This window comes from Agelaius phoeniceus, chromosome 36, assembly GCF_051311805.1.
Source record: "Agelaius phoeniceus isolate bAgePho1 chromosome 36, bAgePho1.hap1, whole genome shotgun sequence".
In the NCBI taxonomy this organism is placed as follows: domain Eukaryota; kingdom Metazoa; phylum Chordata; class Aves; order Passeriformes; family Icteridae; genus Agelaius; species Agelaius phoeniceus.
The window spans coordinates 117,712-142,006 of record NC_135300.1 but is presented as its reverse complement, the minus strand read 5'-3'; the positions used below and the strand labels follow the sequence as shown (position 1 = coordinate 142,006).

Genomic DNA, 24,295 nt, shown 5'->3' with positions numbered 1-24,295 from the left:
GTGATCCTCATAATTTGGTGTTCCTCATAATTTGATGTTCCCCATAATTTGGTGATCCCCATAATTTCATGTTCCTCATAATTTGGTGCTCCCCGTAATTTTGTGTTCCTCATAATTTGGTGTTCCCCATCATTTAATTTGGTGTTCCCTGTAATTTCGTGCTCCTCTTAATTTGGTGCTCCCCATAATCTGGAGTTCCCCATAATTTGGTGTTCCCTGTAATTTGGTGTTCCTCATAATTTTATGTTCTTCGTAATTTGGTGTTCCCCATAATTTGGTGTTCTTCATAATTTCATGTTCCTCATAATTTTGTGTTCCCCATAATTTGGTGTTCTTCATAATTTGGTGCTCCCCATAATTTGGTGATCCCCGTAATTTCATGTTCCTCATAATTTGATGTTCCCCATAATTTGGTGTTCTTCATAATTTCATGTTCCTCATAATTTTGTGTTTCCCATAATTTGATGTTCTTCATAATTTGGTGATCCCCGTAATTTGATGTTCTCCACAATTTAATTTGGTGTTCCCCGTAATTTCGTGTTCTTCATAATTTGGTGTTCCTCATAATTTGATGTTCCCTATAATTCCGTGTTCCTCATAATTTGATGTTCCCCATAATTTGGTGTTCCCCATAATTTGGTGCTCCCCGTAATTTCATGCTCCTCATAATTTGGTGTTCCCCGTAATTTAATTTGGTGTTCCCCGTAATTTCGTGTTCTTCATAATTTGGTGTTCCTCATAATTTGATGTTCCCCATAATTCCGTGTTCCTGATAATTTGATGTTCCCCATAATTTGGTGTTCCCCATAATTTAGTGATCCTCATAATTTGGTGTTCCCCATAATTTGATGTTCCCCATAATTTGGTGATCCCCGTAATTTCATGCTCCTCATAATTTGGCGATCCCCGTAATTTAATTTGGTGTTCCCCATAATTTCATGTTCTTCATAATTTGGTGTTCCTCATAATTTGATGTTCCCCATAATTCCGTGTTCCTCATAATTTGATGTTCCCCATAATTTGGTGCTCCCCGTAATTTCATGTTCCTCATAATTTGGTGTTCCCCATAATTTAATTTGGTGTTCCCCGTAATTTCGTGCTCCTCTTAATTTGGTGCTCCCCATAATCTGGAGTTCCCCATAATTTGGTGTTCCCTGTAATTTGGTGTTCCCCATAATTTGGTGTTCTTCATAATTTCATGTTCCTCATAATTTGATGTTCCTCATAATTTTGTGTTCCTCATAATTTGATGTTCCTCATAATTTTGTGTTTCCCATAATTTGGTGTTCTTCATAATTTGGTGATCCCTGTAATTTCATGTTCCTCATAATTTGGTGTTCTCCACAATTTAATTTGGTGTTCCCCGCAATTTCGTGTTCTTCATAATTTGGTGTTCCTCATAATTTCATGTTCTTCATAATTTGGTGTTCCCCGTAATTTCGTGTTCCTCATAATTTGGTGTTCCCCATAATTTGATGTTCTTCGTAATTTGCTGTTCCTCATAATTTTATGTTCTTCATAATTTGGTGTTCCCCGTAATTTCATGTCCCCCATCACCTGGTGTCCCCCATCACCTGGTGTCCCCCATCACCTGGTGTCCCCCATAAATTGATTCCCCCGACCCAAAGCCCACCCCAACACCTGATGTCCCCCCAACACCTGATGTCCCCCCAACACCCAGTGTCTACCCAATGCCTGATGACCACCCAGAACTTGGTGACCCCCATAAACTGGTGTCCTCCACAACCCAATGTCCACCCCAACACCTGGTGTCCCCCCAACAACCCCCAAAAACCTTCTGATGTCCCCCCAACCACCACCAATGACCCCCTGGTATCCCCAGGGGTGGCACTCACTCTGCTGCAGCCACTCCCAGTGCTTGTCCCACTTCTCCGTCATCTCCTTCTTCTTCGCCAGGAGCTTCTCCATGTGGGATTTGATCTGCAGGGAGGGGACACGTGGGTCGGGACACCCCAGAAGTTCTGCCACGCCCCCTCCCCGCATCGTCCACACCCCCTGGGGCGGGCACCTCGTCGGCGGCGGGGCTCTTGCTGAGGATGAGGGTCTTGCCCAGCTCCAGGCAGGTGGCCACGTTCTTGGCCCGCGCCTCCATCTCGGTCTTGAGGCTTTGGTGGTCGTTCATCAGCAGCTCCACCGAGGACACGTCCCTGGGGCGGGGTAGGGACAAGGTGGGGATGGAGGGGGGGGTTCTGGATGGCTGGGAGGGGACATTGGGGAAGGGTGGGGGGTCCTGCTGATGGACCAGGATGGGGTCCTTGGGTCCATGGTGGGACAGGACTTGGTCCTTGGGGCCATGATGGGACAGGACATGGTCCTTGGGTCCATGGTGGGACAGGAGATGGTCCTTGGGTCCACAGTGGGCCAGGACATGATCCTTGGGTCCATGGCGGGCCAGGATTTGGTCCTTGGGTCCGTGGTGGGCCAGGATTTGGTCCTTGGGTCCATGGTGGGACAGGACCCAGATCCTCAGATGGACCAGAACATGGGACCTTGGGATGGACCAGGACATGGTCCTTGGGTACCTGGTGGGACAGGACCCAGATCCTCAGATGGACCAGAACATGGGACCTTGGGATGGACCAGGACATGGTCCTTGGGTACCTGGTGGGACAGGATTTGGTCCTTGGGTCCATGATGGAACAGGACCCAGATCCTCAGATGGACCAAGACACGGGATGGTGGCACCATGAGAAGCCAGAACATGTCCTTGGGTCCATGGTGGAACAGGACCCAGATCCTCACACGGACCAGGACGTGGTCCTTGGGTCCATGGTGGGCCACGACTTGATCCTTGGGTCCATGATAGAACAGGACATGGGACCTTGGGATGGACCAGGACGTGATCCTTGGGTCCATGGTGGGACAGGACATGGACCCTCAGATGGACCAGGACACAGGACCTTGGGATGGACCAGGACGTGGTCCTTGGTCCATGGTGGGACAGGACTTGATCCTTGGGTCCCTCAGATGGACCAGGACATGGCCTTTGGGTCCATGGTGGAACAGGACATGGGACCTTGGGATGGACCAGGACGTGGTCCTTGGGTCCATGATGTGACAGGACGTGGACCTTGGATCCATGGTGGAACAGGACATGGACCCTCAGATGGACCAGGACACAGGACCTTGGGATGGACCAGGACGTGGTCCTTGGGTCCATGGTGGGACAGGACTTGATCCTTGGGTCCCTCAGATGGACCAGGACATGGGATGGTGGCACCACGAGACACCAGGACACGATCTTTGAGTCCATGGTGGAACAGGACACAGAACCTTGGCATGGACCAGGATGTGGTCCTTGGTCCATGGTGGGACAGGACTTGATCCTTGGGTCCCTCAGATGGACCAGAACATGGGATGGTTGCACCACGAGACACCAGGACACGATCTTTGAGTCCATGGTGGAACAGGACATGGACCCTCAGATGGACCAAGACACAGGACCTTGGGATGGACCAGGACGTGGTCCTTGGGTCCATGATGGGACAGGACTTGAACCTTGGATCCATGGTGGAACTGGACATGGACCCTCAGATGGACCAGGACACAGGACCTTGGGATGGACCAGGATGTGGCATGGTTGCACCACGAGACACCAGGATATCTTTGGGTCCACGATAGAACAGGACATGGGACCTTGGGATGGACCAGGACGTGGTCCTTGATCCATGATGGGACAGGACTTGATCCTTGGGTCCCTCAGATGGACCAGGACGTGGTCCTTGGGTCCATGGTGGGACAGGACTTGATCCTTGGGTCCCTCAGATGGACCAGGACGTGGTCCTTGGGTCCATGGTGGGACAGGACTTGATCCTTGGGTCCCTCAGATGGACCAGGAGGTGGGATGGTGGCACCACGAGACACCAGGACACGATCTTAGAGTCCATGGTGGAACAGGACATGGGACCTTGGGATGGACCAGGACACAGGACCTTGTGGTGGACCAGGATGTGGTCCTTGGTCCATGGTGGGACAGGACTTGATCCTTGGATCCCTCAGATGGACCAGAACATGGTCTTTGGGTCCATGGTGGACATGGACTCAGATGGACCAAGACACAGGACCTTGGGATGGACCAGGACGTGGTCCTGGAGTCCATGGTGGAACAGGACACAGAACCTTGGCATGGACCAGGATGTGGTCCTTGGTCCATGGTGGGACACGACTTGATCCTTGGGTCCATGATGGAACAGGACATGGACCCTCAGATGGACCAAGACCCAGGACCTTGGGATGGACCAGGATGTGGTCCTTGGTCCATGATGGGACAGGACTTGATCCTTGGGTCCCTCAGATGGACCAGGACACAGGACCTTGGGATGGACCAGGACGTGGGATGGTTGCACCATGAGAGACCAGGACATCTTTGGGTCCATGATGGGACAGGACATGGGACCTTGGGATGGACCAGGACACAGGACCTTGGGATGGACCAGGACGTGGCATGGTTGCACCACGAGACACCAGGACATCTTTGGGTCCATGATGGGACAGGACATGGGACCTTGGGATGGACCAGGACGTGGTCCTTGATCCATGATGGGACAGGACTTGAACCTTGGATCCATGGTGGAACAGGATATGGGACCTTGGGATGGACCAGGACGTGGTCCTTGGGTCCATGATGGGACAGGACTTGAACCTTGGATCCATGGTGGAACTGGACATGGACCCTCAGATGGACCAGGACACAGGACCTTGGGATGGACCAGGACACAGGACCTTGGGATGGACCAGGACGTGGTCCTTGGTCCATGGTGGGACAGGACTTGATCCTTGGGTCCCTCAGATGGACCAGGACACAGAACCTTGGCATGGACCAGGACGTGGTCCTTGATCCATGATGGGACAGGACTATGATCCTTGGGTCCCTCAGATGGACCAGGACGTGGGATGGTGGCACCACGAGACACCAGGACACGATCTTTGAGTCCATGGTGGCCATGGCCCCTCAGAGGCACCAAGCCCCAGAACCTCGTGAAGGACCATCCCTCCTCGCCCACCAGCCCTACCTGGGCTTCTCCCCGGCGCCCATCTGGTGGAGCACGCCGTCCATCCAGGCCAGCAGGTCCCTGGCGGTGCCCACGAACCGGATCTTGTCGGCCACGCTGGCCACGTGCAGCCGGCACTCCTCGCACGCCGCCAGCAGCTCCTTCCAGGCCCGCAGCACCTCCTGCTCGCGCCCGGCGATGGCCTCGGCGTTGTCCCCGGCGTAGAGCGTCCGCAGCTGCGCCGCGCCCTCCTGCAGCTGCCGCACCTGCGTCACCAGCACCTCCACGTCGTGCTCGAAGGCGCCCAGGGCCCTCTGCAGGGCGCCGGCCGAGCTCCGGCCCTCGCGCGCCGCCAGCTCCGGCAGCCGCTGCCGCTTCTCCTCGATCTGCCCCAGGACCTCCTTGCAGTCGTTGAAGAACTTGTGCAGCTCGTGGGACGCCGCCAGCATCTGCGCGCGGGTCTCCATCAGCTCCAGGAGGTCGGCCCAGGCCTCGTTGACGCCGTCCTTCCACTCGGCGATGGTGGCGGCGTCCGTGTGGCCGTAGTCGATGAGCTCGTCCACCATCTGGTTGACGGCGGCGATGCGCTCCTGGCCCACGCTGCCCGTCTCGCTGGCGAACTCCAGGAACTTCTCCTGCAGCAGCTGAGGGGGCCCGGGATGCGCGCGGGGCAGGGGTCAGGGGGCAGGGGGCAGGGGTCAGGGGTGGGCAGGGCTTGGGACCACCAGGGTGGGATGGGGATGGTGCCAGGACCCCCAGCCAGGGGATGGAGGAGGTGGCCAGGACCACCAGGATGGTGCCAGGACCACCAGGGTGGGATGGGGATGGAGCCAGGACCTTCAGCCAGGGGATGGAGGGGGTGGCCAGGACCAAAATGGTGCCAGGACCACCAGGATGGTGCCAGGACCAGCAGGATGGGGATGGTGGTAGGACCCTCAGCCAGGGGATGGAGGAGATGGCCAGGACCACCAGGAATTGGCCAGGACCACCAGAATGGTGCCAGGACCACCAGGAAGGTGTCAAGACCACCAGGATGGGGCAGGACCACCAGGGGACAGAGGAGATGGCCAGGACCAAAATGGTGCCAGGACCACCAGGATGGTGCCAGAACTACCAGGATGGTGCCAGGACCACCAGGATGGGGCAGAGATGGTGGTAGGACCTTCAGCCAGGGGATGGAGGGGATGGCCAGGACCAAAATGGTGCCAGAACCACCAGGAAGGTGCCAGGACTACCAGGATGGTGCCAGGACTACCAGGAAGGGGCAGGGATGCTGCCAGAACCCTCAGCCAGGGGATGGAGGGGGTGGCCAGGACCAGAATGGTGCCAGGACCACCAGGAAGGTGTCAAGACCACCAGGATGGTGCCAGGACTACCAGGATGGAGCAAGGATGGTGCCAGGACCACCAGGAAAGTGTCAAGACCACCAGGATGGGGCAGGACCACCAGGATGGTGCCAGGACTACCAGGGGACAGAGGAGATGGCCAGGACCACCAGGATGGGGATGGTGCCAGGACCCCCAGCCAGGGGACAGAGGGGGTGGCCAGGACCAAAATGGTGCCAGAACCACCAGGGGACAGAGGGGGTGGCCAGGACCACCAGAATGGTGCCAGGATCACCAGGAAGGTGTCAAGACCACCAGGGGACAGAGGAGATGGTTCCAGGACCACCAGGAATCGGCCAGGACCACCAGGAATCGGCCAGGACCACCAGGATGGTGCCAGGACTACCAGGGGACAGAGGAGATGGCCAGGACCACCAGGATGGTGCCAGGACCACCAGGAATCGGCCAGGACCACCAGGATGGTGCCAGGACCACCCGGATGGTGCCAGGACCACCAGGACGGTGCCAGGACCCCCAGCCAGAGCTCAGAAAAGCTCCCCAGACCCCTCACGACAGCACCGCGAGCCACAACCTCCCCAACAACCCCCACCAACTTCTCCACCACGGCCCCAAAGCCACCCCAGCCCCGACCACGTCCGCCACCACCCTCCCGTGCTCACCGTGACGTGCTCGAAGTCCTGCCCCAGCTCGGGCGAGCCGGCCACCACCTCCTTCTCGGCGATCCAGTGCTCCAGCTCGTCCACCTCGCGGTTGAGCTGGTAGAGCCAGTACTGCTGCTCCAGCTTGACCTTGCGCTCCTCCACCAGGTCCTTCAGAGACACGTACAGCCGGTCAACCTGCGACTGCCGCCTGCTGACCTGTTCGCTGGGCAAGGACACCACGGCGCCGTCAGCCCCGGGGGGTGCCCAAGGGGGTGGCCAAGGGGGTGGCCGGGGTGGCCGGGGGGTGACCGGGGGTGTGGGCGGACCTCTGCGGGTGGCCGAGCTCCAGGAGGGCGCGGCACTGCCGGGAGAGCTGGGCGATGGTCTCCTCGTAGTTGTCGATGGTTTGCTCGGTGAGCAGGTGCTTCTTGAGGAGCTGGAGGGTGCTCTGCTCGTCCTGCGTGGGGCAGCGGGGTGGGGGCGTGAGGGTTGGCAGCAGCGCTTGAGGTGAGGCAGCCCCAACTCGAGCAGTGCAAGCAACTCCAGCACACGATGCGGCCAAATGAACCAAACCAACCCAAACCAACCCAAACCAACCCAAACCGAGCCCACCAACTCCACCACCAAACCAACTCCACCACCCGATCAACCCAACCAAGCCAAACCAAGGCCACCAACTCAACAAAGCACCCAAACCAACCCAAACCAACCCAAAGCAACCCAAACCAACCCAAACCAAGGCCACCAACTCAACAAAGCACCCAAACCAACTCCACCACGTGATGCACCCAAACCAACCCAAACCAACCCAAACCAACCCAAACCAAGGCCACCAACTCCACCACCCAAACCAACTCCACCAACCGAACCAACCCAAACCAACCCAAACCAAGGCCACCAACTCAACAAAGCACCCAAACCAACCCAAACCAACCCAAACCAACCCAAACCAACCCAAACCAAGGCCACCAACTCAACAAAGCACCCAAACCAACCCAAACCGAGCCCACCAACTCCACCACCAAACCAACTCCACCAACCGATCAACCCAACCAACCCAAACCAAGGCCACCAACTCCAGCACGCGATGCGCCCAACTCAACCAAACCAACTCCAGCACGCGATGCGCCCAACTCAACCAAACCGAGCCCACCAACTCAACAAAGCACCCAAACCAACCCAAACCAACCCAAACCAACCCAAACCAAGCCCACTGACTCAACAAAGCACCCAAACCAACTCCACCACGTGATGCACCCAACTCAACCAAACCAACCCAAACCAACCCAAACCAACCCAAACCAAGGCCACCAACTCCACCACGCGATGCGCCCAACTGAACCAAACCAACTCCAGCACGCGATGCAGCCAAATGAACCAAACCAACAAAGCACCCAAACCAACCCAAACCAACCCAAACCAACCCAAACCAACCCAAACCGAGCCCACCAACTCCACCACCCAAACCAACTCCAGCACGCGATGCGCCCAACTCAACCAAACTGAGCCCAACTCAACAAAGCACCCAAACCAACCCAACCACCCAATCGACCCAACTAAACCAAACCAAGGCCACCAACTCAACAAAGCACCCAAACCAACTCCACTACACGATGCACCCAACTAAGCCAAACCGAGCCCACCAACTCCACCACCCAATGTGCCCAACTGAACCAAACCGAGCCCACCAACTCAACAAAGCACCCAAACCAAGCCAACCACCCAATCAACCCAACTGAACCAAACCAAGGCCACCAACTCAACCACCCAAACCAACTCCACCACCCGATGCGCCCAACTCAACCAAACCAAGGCCACCAACTCCAGCACGCGATGCGCCCAACTCAACCAAACCAACTCCAGCACACGATGCGGCCAAATGAACCAAACCGAGCCCACCAACTCCACCAAGCACCCAAACCAACTCAAACCAACCCAAACCAACCCAAACCAAGCCCACTGACTCAACAAAGCACCCAAACCAACTCCACCACGTGATGCACCCAACTCAACCAAACCAACCCAAACCAACCCAAACCAACCCAAACCAACCCAAACCAACCCAAACCAAGGCCACCAACTCCACCACCCGATGCGCCCAACTGAACCAAACCAACAAAGCACCCAAACCAACCCAAACCACCCCAAACCAACCATCCAAGCCAACCTCACCCAACCCAACCACCCAATTCACCCCATTAAACCAACCCAACCCACCCAACCCAACCAACCCAACCCATCAAACTCACCCAATCAAACCAACCCAACTCAACCCGACCAAGCCCAACCCAACCCATCCCAACTCAGCCCAACCCAACCCAACCCAACCCATCAAACTCACCCAATCAAACCAAACCAACCCAACCCATCCCAACTCAATCCAACCCAACCCAACCCAACTCAACCCAACCCAACCAACCCAACCCATCCCGACCCAACCCAACCAACCCAACCCATCAAACTCACCCAATCAAACCAACCCAACCCAACTCAATCCAACCCAACTCAATCCAACCCAACCAACCCAACCCAACCCAACTCAACCCAACCCAACCCAACCCAACCCAACCCATCAAACTCACCCAATCAAACCAACCCAACCCAACCCAACCCATCCCATCCAATTCACCCAACCACCAACCCCTCCATCCCAAACCCCACCTTTCCCTTCTCCTCGTTCATCAGGAGCAGCTCCTGCTCGCCCAGCCACGACTCCACCTCGGCCACGTCGAAGTAGTACTGCTCCAGCTGGTAGGTGGCGTCCAGGGCCTGCTGCCGGCGCTCCGTCTGCTCCTGCAGCTCGGCCCAGAGCGTCCCCAGCCGCTCCAGGAGGCCCCGCACGCCCTCGGCCTCGGGGCTCTTGATGGACGCCACGGCGGCCGCGCGCTCCAGCACCTCGTCCACGCGGGGCCGGTGCACCTGGATCTCCCGGCGCAGGTTCTGCAGGTGGGCGGGGCGGGGTGGGGTGACCTGGGTGGTGCAAGGTCCCGCCTTGCCCCCAGACCCCTCCCCAGAAGGTGAGGAGCGGCTCCAGCATCTCCCCATGGTGAATTTTGGGGTCCCACCTTGCCCCCAAACCCCTGGTGGTGAATTTTGGGGTCCCATCTTAGCCCAAACCCCTCCCCAGAAGGTGAGGAGCTGCCCCAGCATCTCCCCATGGTGAATTTTGGGGTCCCACCTTGCCCCCAAACCCCTGGTGGTGAATTTTGGGGTCCCATCTTAGCCCAAGCCCCTCCCCAGAAGGTGAGGAGCTGCCCCAACATCTCCCCAACTTGTCATGGTGAATTTTGGGGTCCCACCTTGCCCCCAGACCCCTCCCCAGAGGTGAGGAGTGGCCCCAACATCTCCCCATGGTGAATTTTGGGGTCCCACCTTGGCCCCAAACCCCTGGTGGTGAATTTCGGGGTCCCATCCTAGCCCAAACCCCTCCCCAGAAGGTGAGGAGCACCTCCAGCATCTCCCCATGGAGAATTTTGGGGTCCCACCTTGCCCCCAAACCCCTCCCCAGAAGGTGAGGAGCTGCCCCAGCATCTCCCCATGGTGAATTTTGGGGTCCCACCTTGCCCCCAGACCCTGGTGGTGAATTTTGGGGTCCCACCTTGCCCCCAGACCCCACCCCAGAAGGTGAGGAGTGGCTCCAGCATCTCCCCATGGTGAATTTTGGGGTCCCACCTTGCCCCCAGATCCCTCCCCAGAAGGTGAGGAGCTGCCCCAGCATCTCCCCATGCTGAATTTTGGGGTCCCACCTTGGCCCCTAAACCCCTCCCCAGAAGGTGAGGAGCTGCCCCAGCATCTCCCCAGCATCTCGAGGTGAATTTTGGGGTCCCACCATGACCCCAGCCGCGGCGCGGGTGCTGACCTGGTTCTTCTTGATGAACTGCTGGACGGTCTGGAGGTTGGTGCCGTGGTCCTTGAGCATGGCCAAGGGCAGGCGGTCCTGGACCCACATCTGGGACAGGGGTGGAGCTCAGTGTCATGGCTGTCCCCATCCCACCCCATCCCCATCTCTGTGTTCACCTCTGTCCCGTCCCCATCTTCATCTCATCTCCATCCCATCTCCATCATCTCCATCTCCATCATCTCCATCCCATCTCCATCCCATCTCCATCCCATCTCCATCCCATCTCCATCCCCATCCCATCTCCATCCCCATCCATCTTCATCCCATCCCCATCTCCATCTCCATCTCCATCTCCATCTCCACCCTATTGACCTAAAACTCCATCCCATCTCCTTCTCCATCTTCATCCCCATCTCCATCCCATCTCCATCATCTCCATTTCCATCCTATCTCCATCCCATCTCCGTCTCCATCCCATCTCCATTTCCATCTCCACCCCATTCACCTAGAACTCCATCCCATCTCCATCTCGTCTACATTTCATCTCCATCATCTCCATCCCATCATCTCCATCATCTCCATCCCATCTCCATCATCTCCATCCCATCTCCGTCTCCATCCCATCTCCATTTCCATCTCCACCCCATTCACCTAAAACTCCATCCCATCTCCATCTCATCTACATTCCATCTCCATCCCATCATCTCCATCTCCATCCCATCATCTACATCTCTATCCCATCATCTCCATCCCATCATCTCCATCATCTCCATCTCCATCCCCCCATCTCCATCCCATCTCCATCTCATCTCCATCTCCATCCCATCTCCATTTCCATCTCCACCCCATTCACCTGAAATTCCATCTCCATCTCCATCATCACCATCCCATCTCCATCATCTCCATCATCTCCATCCCATCATCTCCATCCCATCTCCATCATCTCCATCATCTCTATCCCATCATCTCCATCTCCATCATCTCCATCCCATTATCTCCATCCCATCATCTCCATCCTATCATCTCCATCCCATCATCTCCATCCTATCATCTCCCTCCCATCATCTCCATCCCATCTCCATCATCTCCATCTCCATCCCATCATCTCCATCCCATCTCCATCATCTCCATCCCATCTCCATCTCTACCCCGTTCACCTCCACCCCCTTCCCACCTCCACCTCCACCTCCACCTCCATCTCCACCTCCACCCCACCCCACCGCGATACTCACCACCTCGTCCTCCAGCTCATGGCTGACCTGGTGGACCTCCTTGGAGGCCAGCAGGATCCTGCGGCGCTCCTTGAGGGGCTCGATGAGGCGCACGATGCGCGTCCCCACCGCGCTCTGCCGCTCGCCCACCGCCTCGCGCCCGGCCGCCTGCGCCGGCAGCGCCGCCGCCTGCGCCTGCAGCTCGCCCACCTCCTTGTACCACTCCTCCACCTGCGACTCCATCGTCTGCGGGACACGAGGGGTGGCAGGGTGGCCGCCGTGCCTGGGGTGGGACCTACAGCACCCAGGGTGGAGCCTTCCTCCCAAAAAAATGTCCTGGCCCCACGATGTGGTGGGCCCGTAATTTGGTGGGCACCATAACCTGGTGGCGACCCCCATAATGTGGTGTCCACCATAACCTGGTGGAGACCCCCACCATTTGGTGTCCACCATAACCTGGTGGAGACCCCCACCATTTGGTGTCCACCATAACCTGGTGTTACCCCCCATCATTTGGTGTCCCTCATAATGGGGTGCCCGCCACAATCTGGCATCTACCACAATCTGGTGTCCACCATAACCTGGTGTCACCCTCCATCATTTGGTGTCCACCATAACCTGGTGTCACCCTCCAGAATTTGGTGTCCATCATAACCTGGTGGCACCCCCCATAATGTGGTCTCCACCACAATCTGGTGTCCACCATAACCTGGCATCCCTCATAATGTGGTGTCCACCATAACCTGGCATCCCTCATAATGTGGTGTCCCCCCCAACCCCTGCTGTCCCCCAACCCCTGCTGTCCCCCCAATCCCCTTGGTGTCCCCCAACCCCTGCTGTCCCCACCCTCGGTGTCCCCCACCCCTCGCTGTCCCCCATCCCCTGCTGTCCCCTCAACCCCTGGTGTCCCCTCAACCCCCAATGTCCCCCAACCCTTGGTGTCCCCCAACCCCCAATGTCCCCCCAACTCCCAATGTCCCCCCAACCCCCAATGTCCCCCCATCCCCTGGTGTCCCCCAACACCCAATGTCCCCCATCCCCTGGTGTCCCCCAACCCTTGGTGTCCCCCACCCCTCAGTGTCCCCCCATCCCCTGCTGTCCCCCCAATCCCCTTGGTGTCCCCCATCCCCTGCTGTCCCCCCAATCCCCTTGGTGTCCCCCATCCCCTGCTGTCCCCCAACCCCTGATGTCCCCTCATCCTTGATATCCCCCCATCCCCTGCTGTCCCCCATCCCCTGCTGTCCCCACCCCTCAGTGTCCCCCCAGCCCCTGCTGTCCCCCCATCCCCTGCTGTCCCCACCCTCGGTGTCCCCCACCCCTTGGTGTCCCCCAACCCCTGCTGTCCCCCCATCCCCTGCTGTCCCCAACCCCTGATGTCCCCCCAATACCCAATGTCTCCCCAACCCTTGGTGTCCCCCAACCCCTGGTGTCCCCCACCCCTCAGTGTCCCCCCATCCCCTGCTGTCCCCCACCCCTCGGTGTCCCCATCCCCTGCTGTCCCCTCAACCCCTGATATCCCCCCATCCCCTGCTGTCCCCACCCTCGGTGTCCCCCACACCTGCAGCCGGTTCAGCTGCCGGCTGACGCTGCGCAGGTCGGCGGTGCCGGTGCCCCCGACGCTCTCCAGCTGCTCCTCGAGCCGGCCCAGCCGCGCCTCCACGTCGGCGAAGCTCCGCGCCAGGCGCTCGGCGGCCGCCGCCTCGGCCAAGCGCCGGCTCCGCGCCTGGCTGGTGCTCTCCAGCTCCTGCCAGCATCTCCTGAGCTCCTCCAGCTGCCGCCGCACGGCCCCGCTCAGCTCCGGCTTGGCCTGCACCAGCTCCTCGCCTTCCTGGGGGCGCGGCTGGGCTCAGGTGGGGCTCCAGAAGCCACCTCCAATTTGGGGCCGGGGTGGTGGGGGGAGTCAGGGTGGGACAACCAAAATTCAGCACAAATGGGTGGGGTTTGGGCAAGGTGGGACCCCAAAATTCATCACAAATGGGTGGGGAGATGTTGGGGCAGATCCTCATGTTCAGGGATGGGGTTGGGGTCAAGGTGGGACCCCAGAATTGACCACGAGGGGTTGGGGAGATGCTGGGGCAGATCCTCACATCCTGGGGTGGGGTTGGGGCAAGGTGGGACCCCAAAATTGATCTCGAGGGGTTGGGGAGATGTTGGGGCAGCTCCTCCCCCTCTCATTGGGGTTATGGGGTCAAGGTGGGGTTTGGGGTCAAGGTGGGACCCCAGAATTGACCACAATGGTTTGGGGAGGTGCTGGGGGAGCTCCTCGGGTTTGGGGTCAAGGTGGGGACCCCAGGATGGATCTGGGGGGGTTGGGGAGGTGGGGGGGGACACAGGGGGGACAATGGGGGGGGGATGGGAGGGGGAAACCACAGGGGGGGGCGGGGACAGGAGGGGGAGGGGACACGGGGGGGGGGAGGTGACACACACGGGGTGGAGGTGACACGGGGGGGGTGACACAGGGCGAGTGACACGAGGGGGTGACACACACGGGGGGGGTGACACACGGGGGACACCACGGAGAGGAGGAGGGGGGGGGGTGACACTGGGGGGGGGTGGTGACACACGGGGGACACCACGGGGGGGGGGGGGGGGGTGTGACAGGGGTGGGGACACACGGAGGAGGGGGAGGGGGAGGGAGGTGACGCCGCGTGTGGGGGATGGGGGGCGGGGCGGGCGCCAACGACGCAACCAAAAATGAGGGGGGGAGTGAAGGGGGCGGGGCGGGGGCCAACGACGCAACCAAAAATGAGGGGGGGGAGTGGAAGGGGCGGGGCGGGGGCCAACGACGCAACCAAAAATGCGGGGGGAGTGAAGGGGGCGGGGGCCAAGGACGCAACCAAAAATGAGGGGGGGGAGTGAAGGGGGCGGGGCGGGGGCCAACGACGCAACCAAAACTGAGGGGGAGGGGGGGGCGGGGGCCAAGGACGCAACCAAAAATGAGGGCGGGGGGGGAAGCGGGGGCCAACGACGCAACCAAAACTGAGGGGGAGTGGAGGGGGCGGGGTGGGGGCCAAGGACGCAACCAAAAATGAGGGCGGGGGGGGAAGCGGGGGCTGCAGCAACGCGCGCGTGGGGGGCGGGGGAGGGGCAGCGCGCCGGTATCACCCCCCCCCACCCCCACCCCCATTTCCATTCCTCCCCCGCCCCCCCCCCCCGTCCCGAATGGAACCTTCTCGATCCTCTGGAGCCACTCGCGGTTCTGCGCCAGCTCGGCCAGGAACGCCGGGTGCTGCAGCCACGGCTTGGGCGGGGGGTCCCGCGGGGGGGGGTCCCGCGAGGGGTCCCCGGCCATCAGCGCCTTCTCGCGGGTCCACGCATGGAGCTGCGGGGGCACGGCCAGCGCTCCGCTTTGCGACCCCCCCCCAAAATATTTAAAATAATAATAAAATACCCACCTAACCCCCCCCCCACAAATGAATTGGGAAGAGCCGCCTGGTTTTTGATTAAAAAAAAAAAATTCCAAAAAAAAAAAAAAATTGGGAGGATTCTCCTCTGGTTTTGATAAAAAAAATTTAAATAAATTTTCCCACAAAAAGAAAAAAAATTGGGAAGAGCCTCCTGTTTTTTGATAAAAAAATTAAATAAATTTAAAAAAAAATTAATTGGGAGGATTCTCCTCTTTTTTGATAAAAAAATTAAATAAATTCCAAAAAAAAAAAATTAATTGGGAGGATTCTTCTCTGTTTTTGATAAAAAAAAATAAATTAAAAAAAAAAACAAACCAAAAAATTGGGAGGATTCTCCTGTTTTGATAAAAAAATTAAATAAATTTAAAAAAAAAAAATTGGGAGGATTCTCCTCTGTTTTGCTAAAAAAAATTAAATAAATTTCCTCCACCAAAAAAAAATAAATTGGGATGAGCCGCCTCTTTTTGATAAAAAAAAAATTAAATAAATTTCCAAAAAAAAAAAAAAAGGGAAGAGCCGCCTGTTTTTTGATAAAAAAAAATTAAAATAAATTTCCCCACAAAAAGAAATAAAATTGGGAAGAGCCTCCTGTTTTTTGATTAAAAAAATAAAATAAATTTAAAAAAAAATTGGGAGGATTCTCCTCTTTTTTGCTAAAAAAAATAAATAAATTTCCCCCCCACAAAAAAAAAAATAAAAATTGGGAAGAGCTTCCTGTTTTTTATCGAAAAAAATTTAAATAAATTCCCCCCCCCCAAAAAAAAATTAATTGGGAGGATTCTCCTCTTTTTTTTTTCTAAAAAAAAAAAAAATCAAGATAAATTAGCCCCCCCTCCAAAAAAAAAAAAATAAACTCAGGGGCCTCCTCTCTTTTTCTTAAAAAAAAAATCTAAATAAATTTCCCCCCTCCTCTCTAAAAAAATAATTCAGGGGCTTCCTCTTTTTTTCTTAAAATAAATCAAAATTAAATAAATTTTCCCCCCTCCAAAAATAAATTTCGGGGCCTCCTCTTTTCTCCTTTTTGCCCCAAAAAGAGAAGAGGGAAAGGGGGCGAGGAACCCCCCCAGATTTCCCCAAAAAAAACCCAAAAAAAAAGGGGAGAGGAGCCCTCAAAAATTCAAAAAATAAACGAGGGGACCCCCCCCAAAAAAAAAACCAAACCTCAAAAAAATCCCAAAAATCGGCGAGGGAAACCCCAAAACAACCCCAAAAATACCGGAGGGGACCCCCAAAATAATCCCCAAAAAAAAATCCCAAAATAACCGAGCCCCCCCCCCCCACTTCCCCAAAAAAAAATAAAAAAACGGAAAAGGCGCGAGGAGCCCCCTCCCCCTCCCCCTCCCCCCTTTTTTTTCCCCCAAAAAAGCGGCGGATTTGGGGTCGGGAGGGTCGGGGGAGGGGGGGTGAGGATGAGGATGGAGGAGGGGGATGGAGGAGGAGGAGGAGGAGGGGATGAAGATGGAGGAAGGAGGAGGAGGAGGAGGAAGGGGGGGGATGATGGAGGTGATGGAGGAGGAGGAGGATGAAGGAGAAGGAGGATGAGGATGGCGGCGAAGGAGGGAGAGGAAGGCTCCGGAGGCTGCGGGAGGAGGCCCGAGGAGGATGAGGAGGATGAGGAGGGTGAGGATGAAGGGGCCGGCGCGGGCTCTCCCGGCCGTGATGCAGCAGATCCCGGGCGGAGCGCGAGCGCCGGATGAGCCCGAGGAGACGCGGCCAAAAAATCCCCGCAGCGGCGGGGGAAGCGGCGCCGAGCCCGGAATGCCCCGAATCCACCCCAAAATCGCCCCGAAATCCGCCCCGAATGCACCCCAAAATCCACCCCAAAAACTGCCCAGGATTCACCCCAAAATTCACCCCGAAATCCACCCCGAATCCACCCCAAAATCGCCCCGAAAACCGCCCCGAATGCACCCCAAAATCACCCCGAAACTGCCCCGGATTCACCACAAAATCCACCCCAAAATCCCCACAAAATCCACCCCAAAATCACCCTGAAACTGCCCCGGATTCACCCCAAAAACTGCTCCGGATTCACCCCAAAAACTGCTCCGGATTCACCACAAAATCCACCACAAAATCACCCCGAAACTGCCCCGGATTCACCCCAAAATCCACCCCAAAATCCCCACAAAATCCACCCCAAAATCACCCCGAAAACTGCCCCGGATTCACCCTAAAAACTGCTCTGGACTCACCCCAAAATGCACCTCAAAATCACCCCGAAACTGCCCCGAATGCACCCCAAAATCACCCCGAAACTGCCCCGGATTCACCCCAAAATTCACCCCAAAATCCACCCCGAATGCACCCCAAAATCCACCCCGAAATCCGCCCCGAATGCACCCCAAAATCCACCCCGAAACTGCTCTGGATTCACCCCAAAACTGCCCCGGATTCACCCCAAAATCCACCCCAAAATCGCCCCGAAATCCGCCCCGAATGCACCCCAAAATCCACCCCGAAACTGCCCCGAATGCACCCCAAAATCACCTCGAAAACTGCCCCGAATCCACCCCAAAATCACTCCGAAATCCGCCCCGAATGCACCCCAAAATCACCCCGAAACTGCCCCGGATTCACCACAAAATCCACCCCGAATCCACCCCAAAATCGCCCCGAAATCCGCCCCGAATGCACCCCAAAATCACCCCGAAACTGCTCAGGATTCACCCCAAAATCCACCCCGAAACTGCTCCGGATTCACCCCAAAACTGCCCCGGATTCACCCCAAAATCCACCCCAAAATCACCCCAAAACTGCCCCGGATTCACCACAAAATCCACCCCAAAATCATCCCAAAACTGCCCCGGATTCACCCCAAAATCCACCCCGAAACTGCTCCGGATTCACCACAAAATCTACCCCGAAATCCACCCCGAATGCACCCCAAAATCCACCCGAAACTGCCCCGGATTCACCCCAAAATCACCCCGAAACTGCTCCGGATTCACCCCAAAATCCACCCCGAAACTGCTCAGGATTCACCCCAAAATTCACCCCGAAACTGCCCCGAATGCACCCCAAAATCTGCTCCGGATTCACCCCAAAATTCACCCCAAAATCCCCACAAAATCCACCCCAAATCCACCTCAAATTCACCCTAAAATCCACCCCGAATCCACCCCAAAATCACCCCGAAACTGCTCAGGATTCACCCCAAAATCCACCCCGAAACTGCTCCGGATTCACCACAAAATCCACCCCGAATCCACCCCAAAATCCCACAAAATCCACCCCAAATCCACCCCAAAACCACCCCAAATTCACATCAAAATTCACCCCAAATCCACCCCAAAATCACCCCAAAACTGCTCCGGATTCACCCCAAAATCCACCCCAAAATCACCCCAAAACCTGCTCCGGATTCACCCCAAAATCTCCACAAAATCCACCCCAAATCCACCCCAAAATCACCCCGAAACTGCTCCAAATTCACCCTAAAATCCACCCCAAATTTGCCCCCCAAATCCCCACAAAATCCACCCCAAAATTACCCCAAAGTCATCTCGAAACCACCCCAAATTCACCTCAAAATTCACCCCAAATCCATTCCGAAATTCACCCCAAATCCAACCCCCAAAATCCCCACAATATCCACCCCAAAATCCCCCCGAATTCACCCCAAAATTACCCCAAATTCACCTCAAATCCATCCCAAAATGACCCCAAAATTCACCCTAAATTCCACCCCAAAATCCCCACAATATCCGTCCCAAAATTATCCAAATTCCACTCCAAAACCACCCCAAATTCATCTCAAAACCACCTCAAAACCCATCCAAAATCCCCCTCAAATTCACCCAAAATCCACCCCAAATTTACCCAAAACCACCCCAAAATCCACCTGAAGTCCACTCCGAATTGACCTCAAAATTCACCCCAAATCCACCCCAAAATCCATCCCCAAAATCCCCCTAAATTCCACCCCAAAACCACCCCAAATCCACCCCAAAATCCATCCCAAAACCACCCAAAATCCACCCAAAATCCATCCCCAAAATCCCCCTAAATTCCACCCCAAAATCCATCCCAAATCCATCCTAAATCCCCCCCAAATCACCCCAAATCCCCCCCAATTACCCCAAAATTCACCCCCAAAAACCCCCCTAAATTCCACCCCAAATCACCCCTAAAATCCATCCCAAAATCACCCCAAAATCCCCCAAAACCACCCCAAATCACCCCCAAAATCCACCCCAAATCCACCCCAAAATCCCCCACAAATCCATCCTAAATCTGCTCCCAAATCCCCCCAAAATTCACCCCCAAAAACCCCCCTAAATTCCACCCCAAATCACCCCCTAAATCCCCCAAATCCACCCCAAAATCCACCCCAAATCACCCCAAAATCCCCCAAAACCACCTCAAAATTCACCCCAAAATCCCCCAAAACCACCCCAAAATCCCCCAAAACCACCCCAAAATTCACCTCAAAGATCCCCCCTAAATTCCACCCCAAATTCGCCCCTAAATCCCCCAAATTCACCCCAAACCCAACCCCAAATCCATGGGGGGACCTCTCGGGGCTGAGGCATCTCCTGGGATGGACCAGGCAGGTCCCACCCCAGCTCCAGCGAAGCCTCCTGAGATGCTGAGGAGCCTCTGTGGGGTCTTGGGGACCCCCAAACCCAACCCCAAATCCATGGGGGGACATCTTTGAGGAGCATCTTGAGGAACCCTGAGGGTCTTGAGACCCCCAAACCCGACCCCAAATCCATGGATGGACCACAGAAGGTCCCACCCCAGCACCAGCGAAGCCTCCTGAGATGCTGAGGAACCCCGAGGGTCTTGGGACCCCCAAACCCGACCCCAAATCCATGGGGGGACATCTCTGAGGAACATCTTGAGGAACCCCGAGGGTCTTGGAGACCCCCAAATCCATGGTGGGGACATCTTTGAGGAACATCTTGAGGAACCCTGAGGGTCTTGAGACCCCCAAACCCGACCCCAAATCCATGGGTGGACCACAGAAGGTCCCACCCCAGCACCACCGAAACCTCCTGAGATGCTGAGGAACCTCTTGAGGAACCCCGAGGGTCTTGGAGACCCCCAAACCCATCCCCAAATCCATGCATGGACCACAGAAGGTCCCACCCCAGCACCAGCGAACCCTCCTGAGATGCTGAGGAACCCCAAGAGTCTTGGAGACCCCCAAACCCAACCCCAGATCCATGGGGGGACATCTTTGAGGAACATCTTGAGGAACCCTGAGGGTCTTGGAGACCCCCAAATCCATGGGGGGACATCTCTGGGGTCACCGAGTTCCTGGCATGGTCCCACCCTGACCATCAGCGAAGCCTCCTGAGATGCTGAGGAACATCTTGAGGAACCCTGAGGGTCTTGAGACCCCCAAACCCAACCCCAAATCCATGGGGGGACATCTTTGAGGAACATCTTGAGGAACCCCGAGGGTCTTGGGACCCCCAAACCCAACCCCAAATCCATGGGGGGACATCTTTGAGGAACATCTTGAGGAACCCTGAGGGTCTTGGAGACCCCCAAATCCATGGTGGGGACATCTTTGAGGAACATCTTGAGGAACCCCGAGGGTCTTGGGACCCCCAAACCCAACCCCAAATCCATGGATGGACCACAGAAGGTCCCACCCCAGCACCAGCGAAGCCTCCTGAGATGCTGAGGAACCCCGAGGGTCTTGGAGACCCCCAAATCCATGGTGGGGACATCTTTGAGGAACATCTTGAGGAACCCCGAGGGTCTTGGAGACCCCCAAATCCGACCCCAAATCCATGGATGGACCACAGAAGGTCCCACCCCAGCACCAGCGAAGCCTCCTGAGATGCTGAGGAGCCCCTGTGACACCTTGGGGACCCCCTGGCCCAACTCTGGGGGAGATTTTTGGGGTCCCCCCCCAACCCCAAACCCCACCGAGGGTGACCCGGGGTGGAGCCCACCATGGACCAGGAGGTGACACCAAGGGGTGGGGGGGGTCTGACCACCACCCCCAGCAGCACCTGCAGGAGAACCTGGAGGAGAACCTGGAGGAGAACCCAGCCCCACCATGGAGGACCTCGGGGAGGGGTCTCGGATTTTGGGGGAGGGGTCTCGGATTTTTGGGGGAGGGGTCTCAGATTTTGGGGAGGGGTCTCAGATTTTGGGGAGGGGTCTCGGGTTTTGGGGGAGGGGTCTCGGGTTTTGGGGGAGGGGTCTCGGATTTTGGGGAGGGGTCTCGGGAGGCGGGGCCTGACCTCTCGGCAGTCCTGGAGGAACCTCTGGAGCTCGAGGTGGTCCTGGAGCCGCCGCGTCCACTCCTGGGCCAGCTGGTGGTTGCGCTGGCTCCTGCCGGGGGTGACCCCCTAATTAACCCCCAATTAACCCCCAATTAACCCCTAATTAACCCCTAATTAACCCCCAATTAACCCCCAATTAACCCTTAATGAACCCCTGAATCAGAGGGGAAACTGAGGCACGGGGCTCCATCTGGGATCCACCAGAAAATCCAGACCTGTCCTCGTTCCTGGGGGCTTCTGGGTGGGGTTTTGGGGCTTCTGGGTCAAGTTTTGGGTTCCTGGGTGGAGTTTGGGAGTCCTGGGTGGAGTTTTGGGGGTCCTGGGTGGAGCTTTGGGTTCCTGGGTGGAGCTTTGGGAGTCCTGGGTGGAATTTTGGGGGTTCTGGGTGGAGTTTTGGAGGTTCTGGGTGGAGTTTTGGAGGTTCTGGGTGGAGTTTGGGGTTTTTGGGAGGTGTTTTGGGGTCCTGGGTGGAGTTTTGGTTTCTGGGCGGAGTTTTGGGTTCCTGGGTGGAGCTTTGGGAGTCCTGGGTGGAATTTTGGGGGTTCTGGGTGGAGTTTTGGGTTCCTGGGTGGAGTTTTGGAGGTTCTGGGTGGAGTTTTGGGGGTCCAGGGTGGAGCTTTGGGGGTTCTGGGTGGAGTTTTGGGTTCCTGGATTGAATTTTGGGGTTCCTGGATGGAATTTTGGGGTTCCTGGATGGAATTTTGGGGTTCCTGGGTAGAGTTTTTGGGTTCCTGGATGGAATTTTGGTGTTCCTGGATGGAATTTTGGTGTTCCTGGATGGAGTTTTGGGGTTCCTGGATGGAATTTTGGTGTTCCTGGATTGAATTTTGGGGTTCCTGGATGGAATTTTGGTGTTCCTGGATGGAGTTTTGGGGTTCCTGGATGGAATTTTGGGGTTCTGGGTGGAGTTTTGGGGTCCTGGATGGAATTTTGGGGTTCATGGATGGAATTTTGGGTTTCTGGGTGGAATTTTGGGTTCCTGGGTGGAGTTTTGGGGTTCCTGGATGGAATTTTGGGGTTCCTGGATGGAATTTTGGGTTCCTGGATAGAATTTTGGGTTCCTGGGTGGAATTTTGGGGTTCTGGGTGGAGTTTTTGGGGTCCTGGATGGTATTTTGGGGTCCTGGATGGAATTTTGGGGGTCCTGGATGGAATTTTGGGGTTCCTGGATGGAATTTTGTGTTCCTGGATGGAATTTTGGGTTCCTGGGTGGAATTTTGGGGTTCTTCGATGGAATTTTGGGTTCCTCAATGGAATTTTGGGTTCCTGGATAGAACTTTGGGTTCCTGGGTGGAATTTTGGGGTTCGTGGACGGAATTTTGGGTTCCTGGATAGAATTTTGGGTTCCTGGATAGAACTTTGGGTTCCTGGATGGAATTTTGGGGTTCCTGGATGGAATTTTGGGGTTCCTGGATGGAATTTTGGGGTTCCTGGATGGAATTTTGGGGTTCCTGGGAGCTCCTGGTGGCTCTGGGGTGCTCCTGGTGCCTCGGGGGCTCTCCAGGCCCATGGTGGCACCTACTTGGCCCGGAGCTCCTCCATGGCCTCGGCCACGCGGTCGCTGTGCAGGTTGCGCTGGCGCCGGAGGCTCTCGCCGGCCTGCAGGACCAGCTGGACCTTCTGCAGGTTCAGCTCCAGCGTGGTGGTGAAGTCCTTGTGCTTCTTCAGCGCCTTGGTCACCCCTTCCACCGTGTCCGGCAGCTCGGCGTGGGCCAGGGTGGTCTCCTGGGAGGGTTTGGTGGGGCCGGTGAGCTCCGCCCGGCCCTTGGGGCCACCGGAGCTCCACCAGGGGCTGCTCCCACCCCAGTCCATCGCTGGAGACCTTCTGCAAACCGTTCCCACCACCCAAAATCTTCTTCTTCTCATCTCCATCAACCAGGACCTTCCACAAACCGTTCCCACCACCCAAAATCTTCTTCTACTCATCTCCATTGACCAGGACCTTCCACAAACCGTTCCCACCACCCAAAATCTTCTTCTACTCATCTCCATTGACCAGGACCTTCCACAAACCGTTCCCACCACCCAAAATCTTCTTCTACTCATCTCCATTGACCAGGACCTTCCACAAACCGTTCCCACCACCCAAAATCTTCTCCTTCTCATCTCCATCGACCAGGACCTTCTGCAAACCATTGTCCCCATCATGCATCCATCATCTCCACCAACCAGGACCTTCTGCAAACCATTCCCACCACCCAAAATCTTCTCCTTCTCATCTCCATCGCTCGAGACCTTCTGCAAACCATTGTCCCCATCATGCATCCATCATCTCCACCACCCCAGACCTTCTCCCACCATTGTCCCCATCACCCATCCATCATCTCCATCGACCAGGACCTTCCGCAAACCGTTCCCACCACCCAAAATCTTCTTCTACTCATCTCCATCAACCAGGACCTTCTCCCACCCATTGTCCCCATCACCCATTCATCATGTCCACCACCCCAGACCTTCTCCCAGCCATGGTCCCCATCACCCATCCACCATCTCCACTACCCCAAACCTTCTCCCACCCATTGTTCCCATCATCCACCCATTATCTTCATCACCAGGACCTTCTAACCATCATCCCCATCATCCATCCATC

The 24,295-nt window shown here is 56.3% G+C and overlaps 1 protein-coding gene across 1 annotated transcript in view; it reads right to left on the bottom strand.

The window, feature by feature from the left end:
• Positions 1–24,295, bottom strand: part of SPTBN4 (spectrin beta, non-erythrocytic 4) — a 55,229-nt gene that overhangs the window by 10,178 nt on the left and 20,756 nt on the right. Inside the window, 12 exon segments of the mRNA XM_077192853.1 lie at positions 1,857–1,941; positions 2,030–2,168; positions 5,034–5,656; positions 7,018–7,222; positions 7,326–7,456; positions 9,661–9,939; positions 10,859–10,948; positions 12,073–12,297; positions 13,610–13,879; positions 15,221–15,373; positions 21,665–21,755; positions 23,228–23,430. Of these exon segments, the coding sequence (XP_077048968.1) occupies positions 1,857–1,941; positions 2,030–2,168; positions 5,034–5,656; positions 7,018–7,222; positions 7,326–7,456; positions 9,661–9,939; positions 10,859–10,948; positions 12,073–12,297; positions 13,610–13,879; positions 15,221–15,373; positions 21,665–21,755; positions 23,228–23,430 (2,494 nt within the window).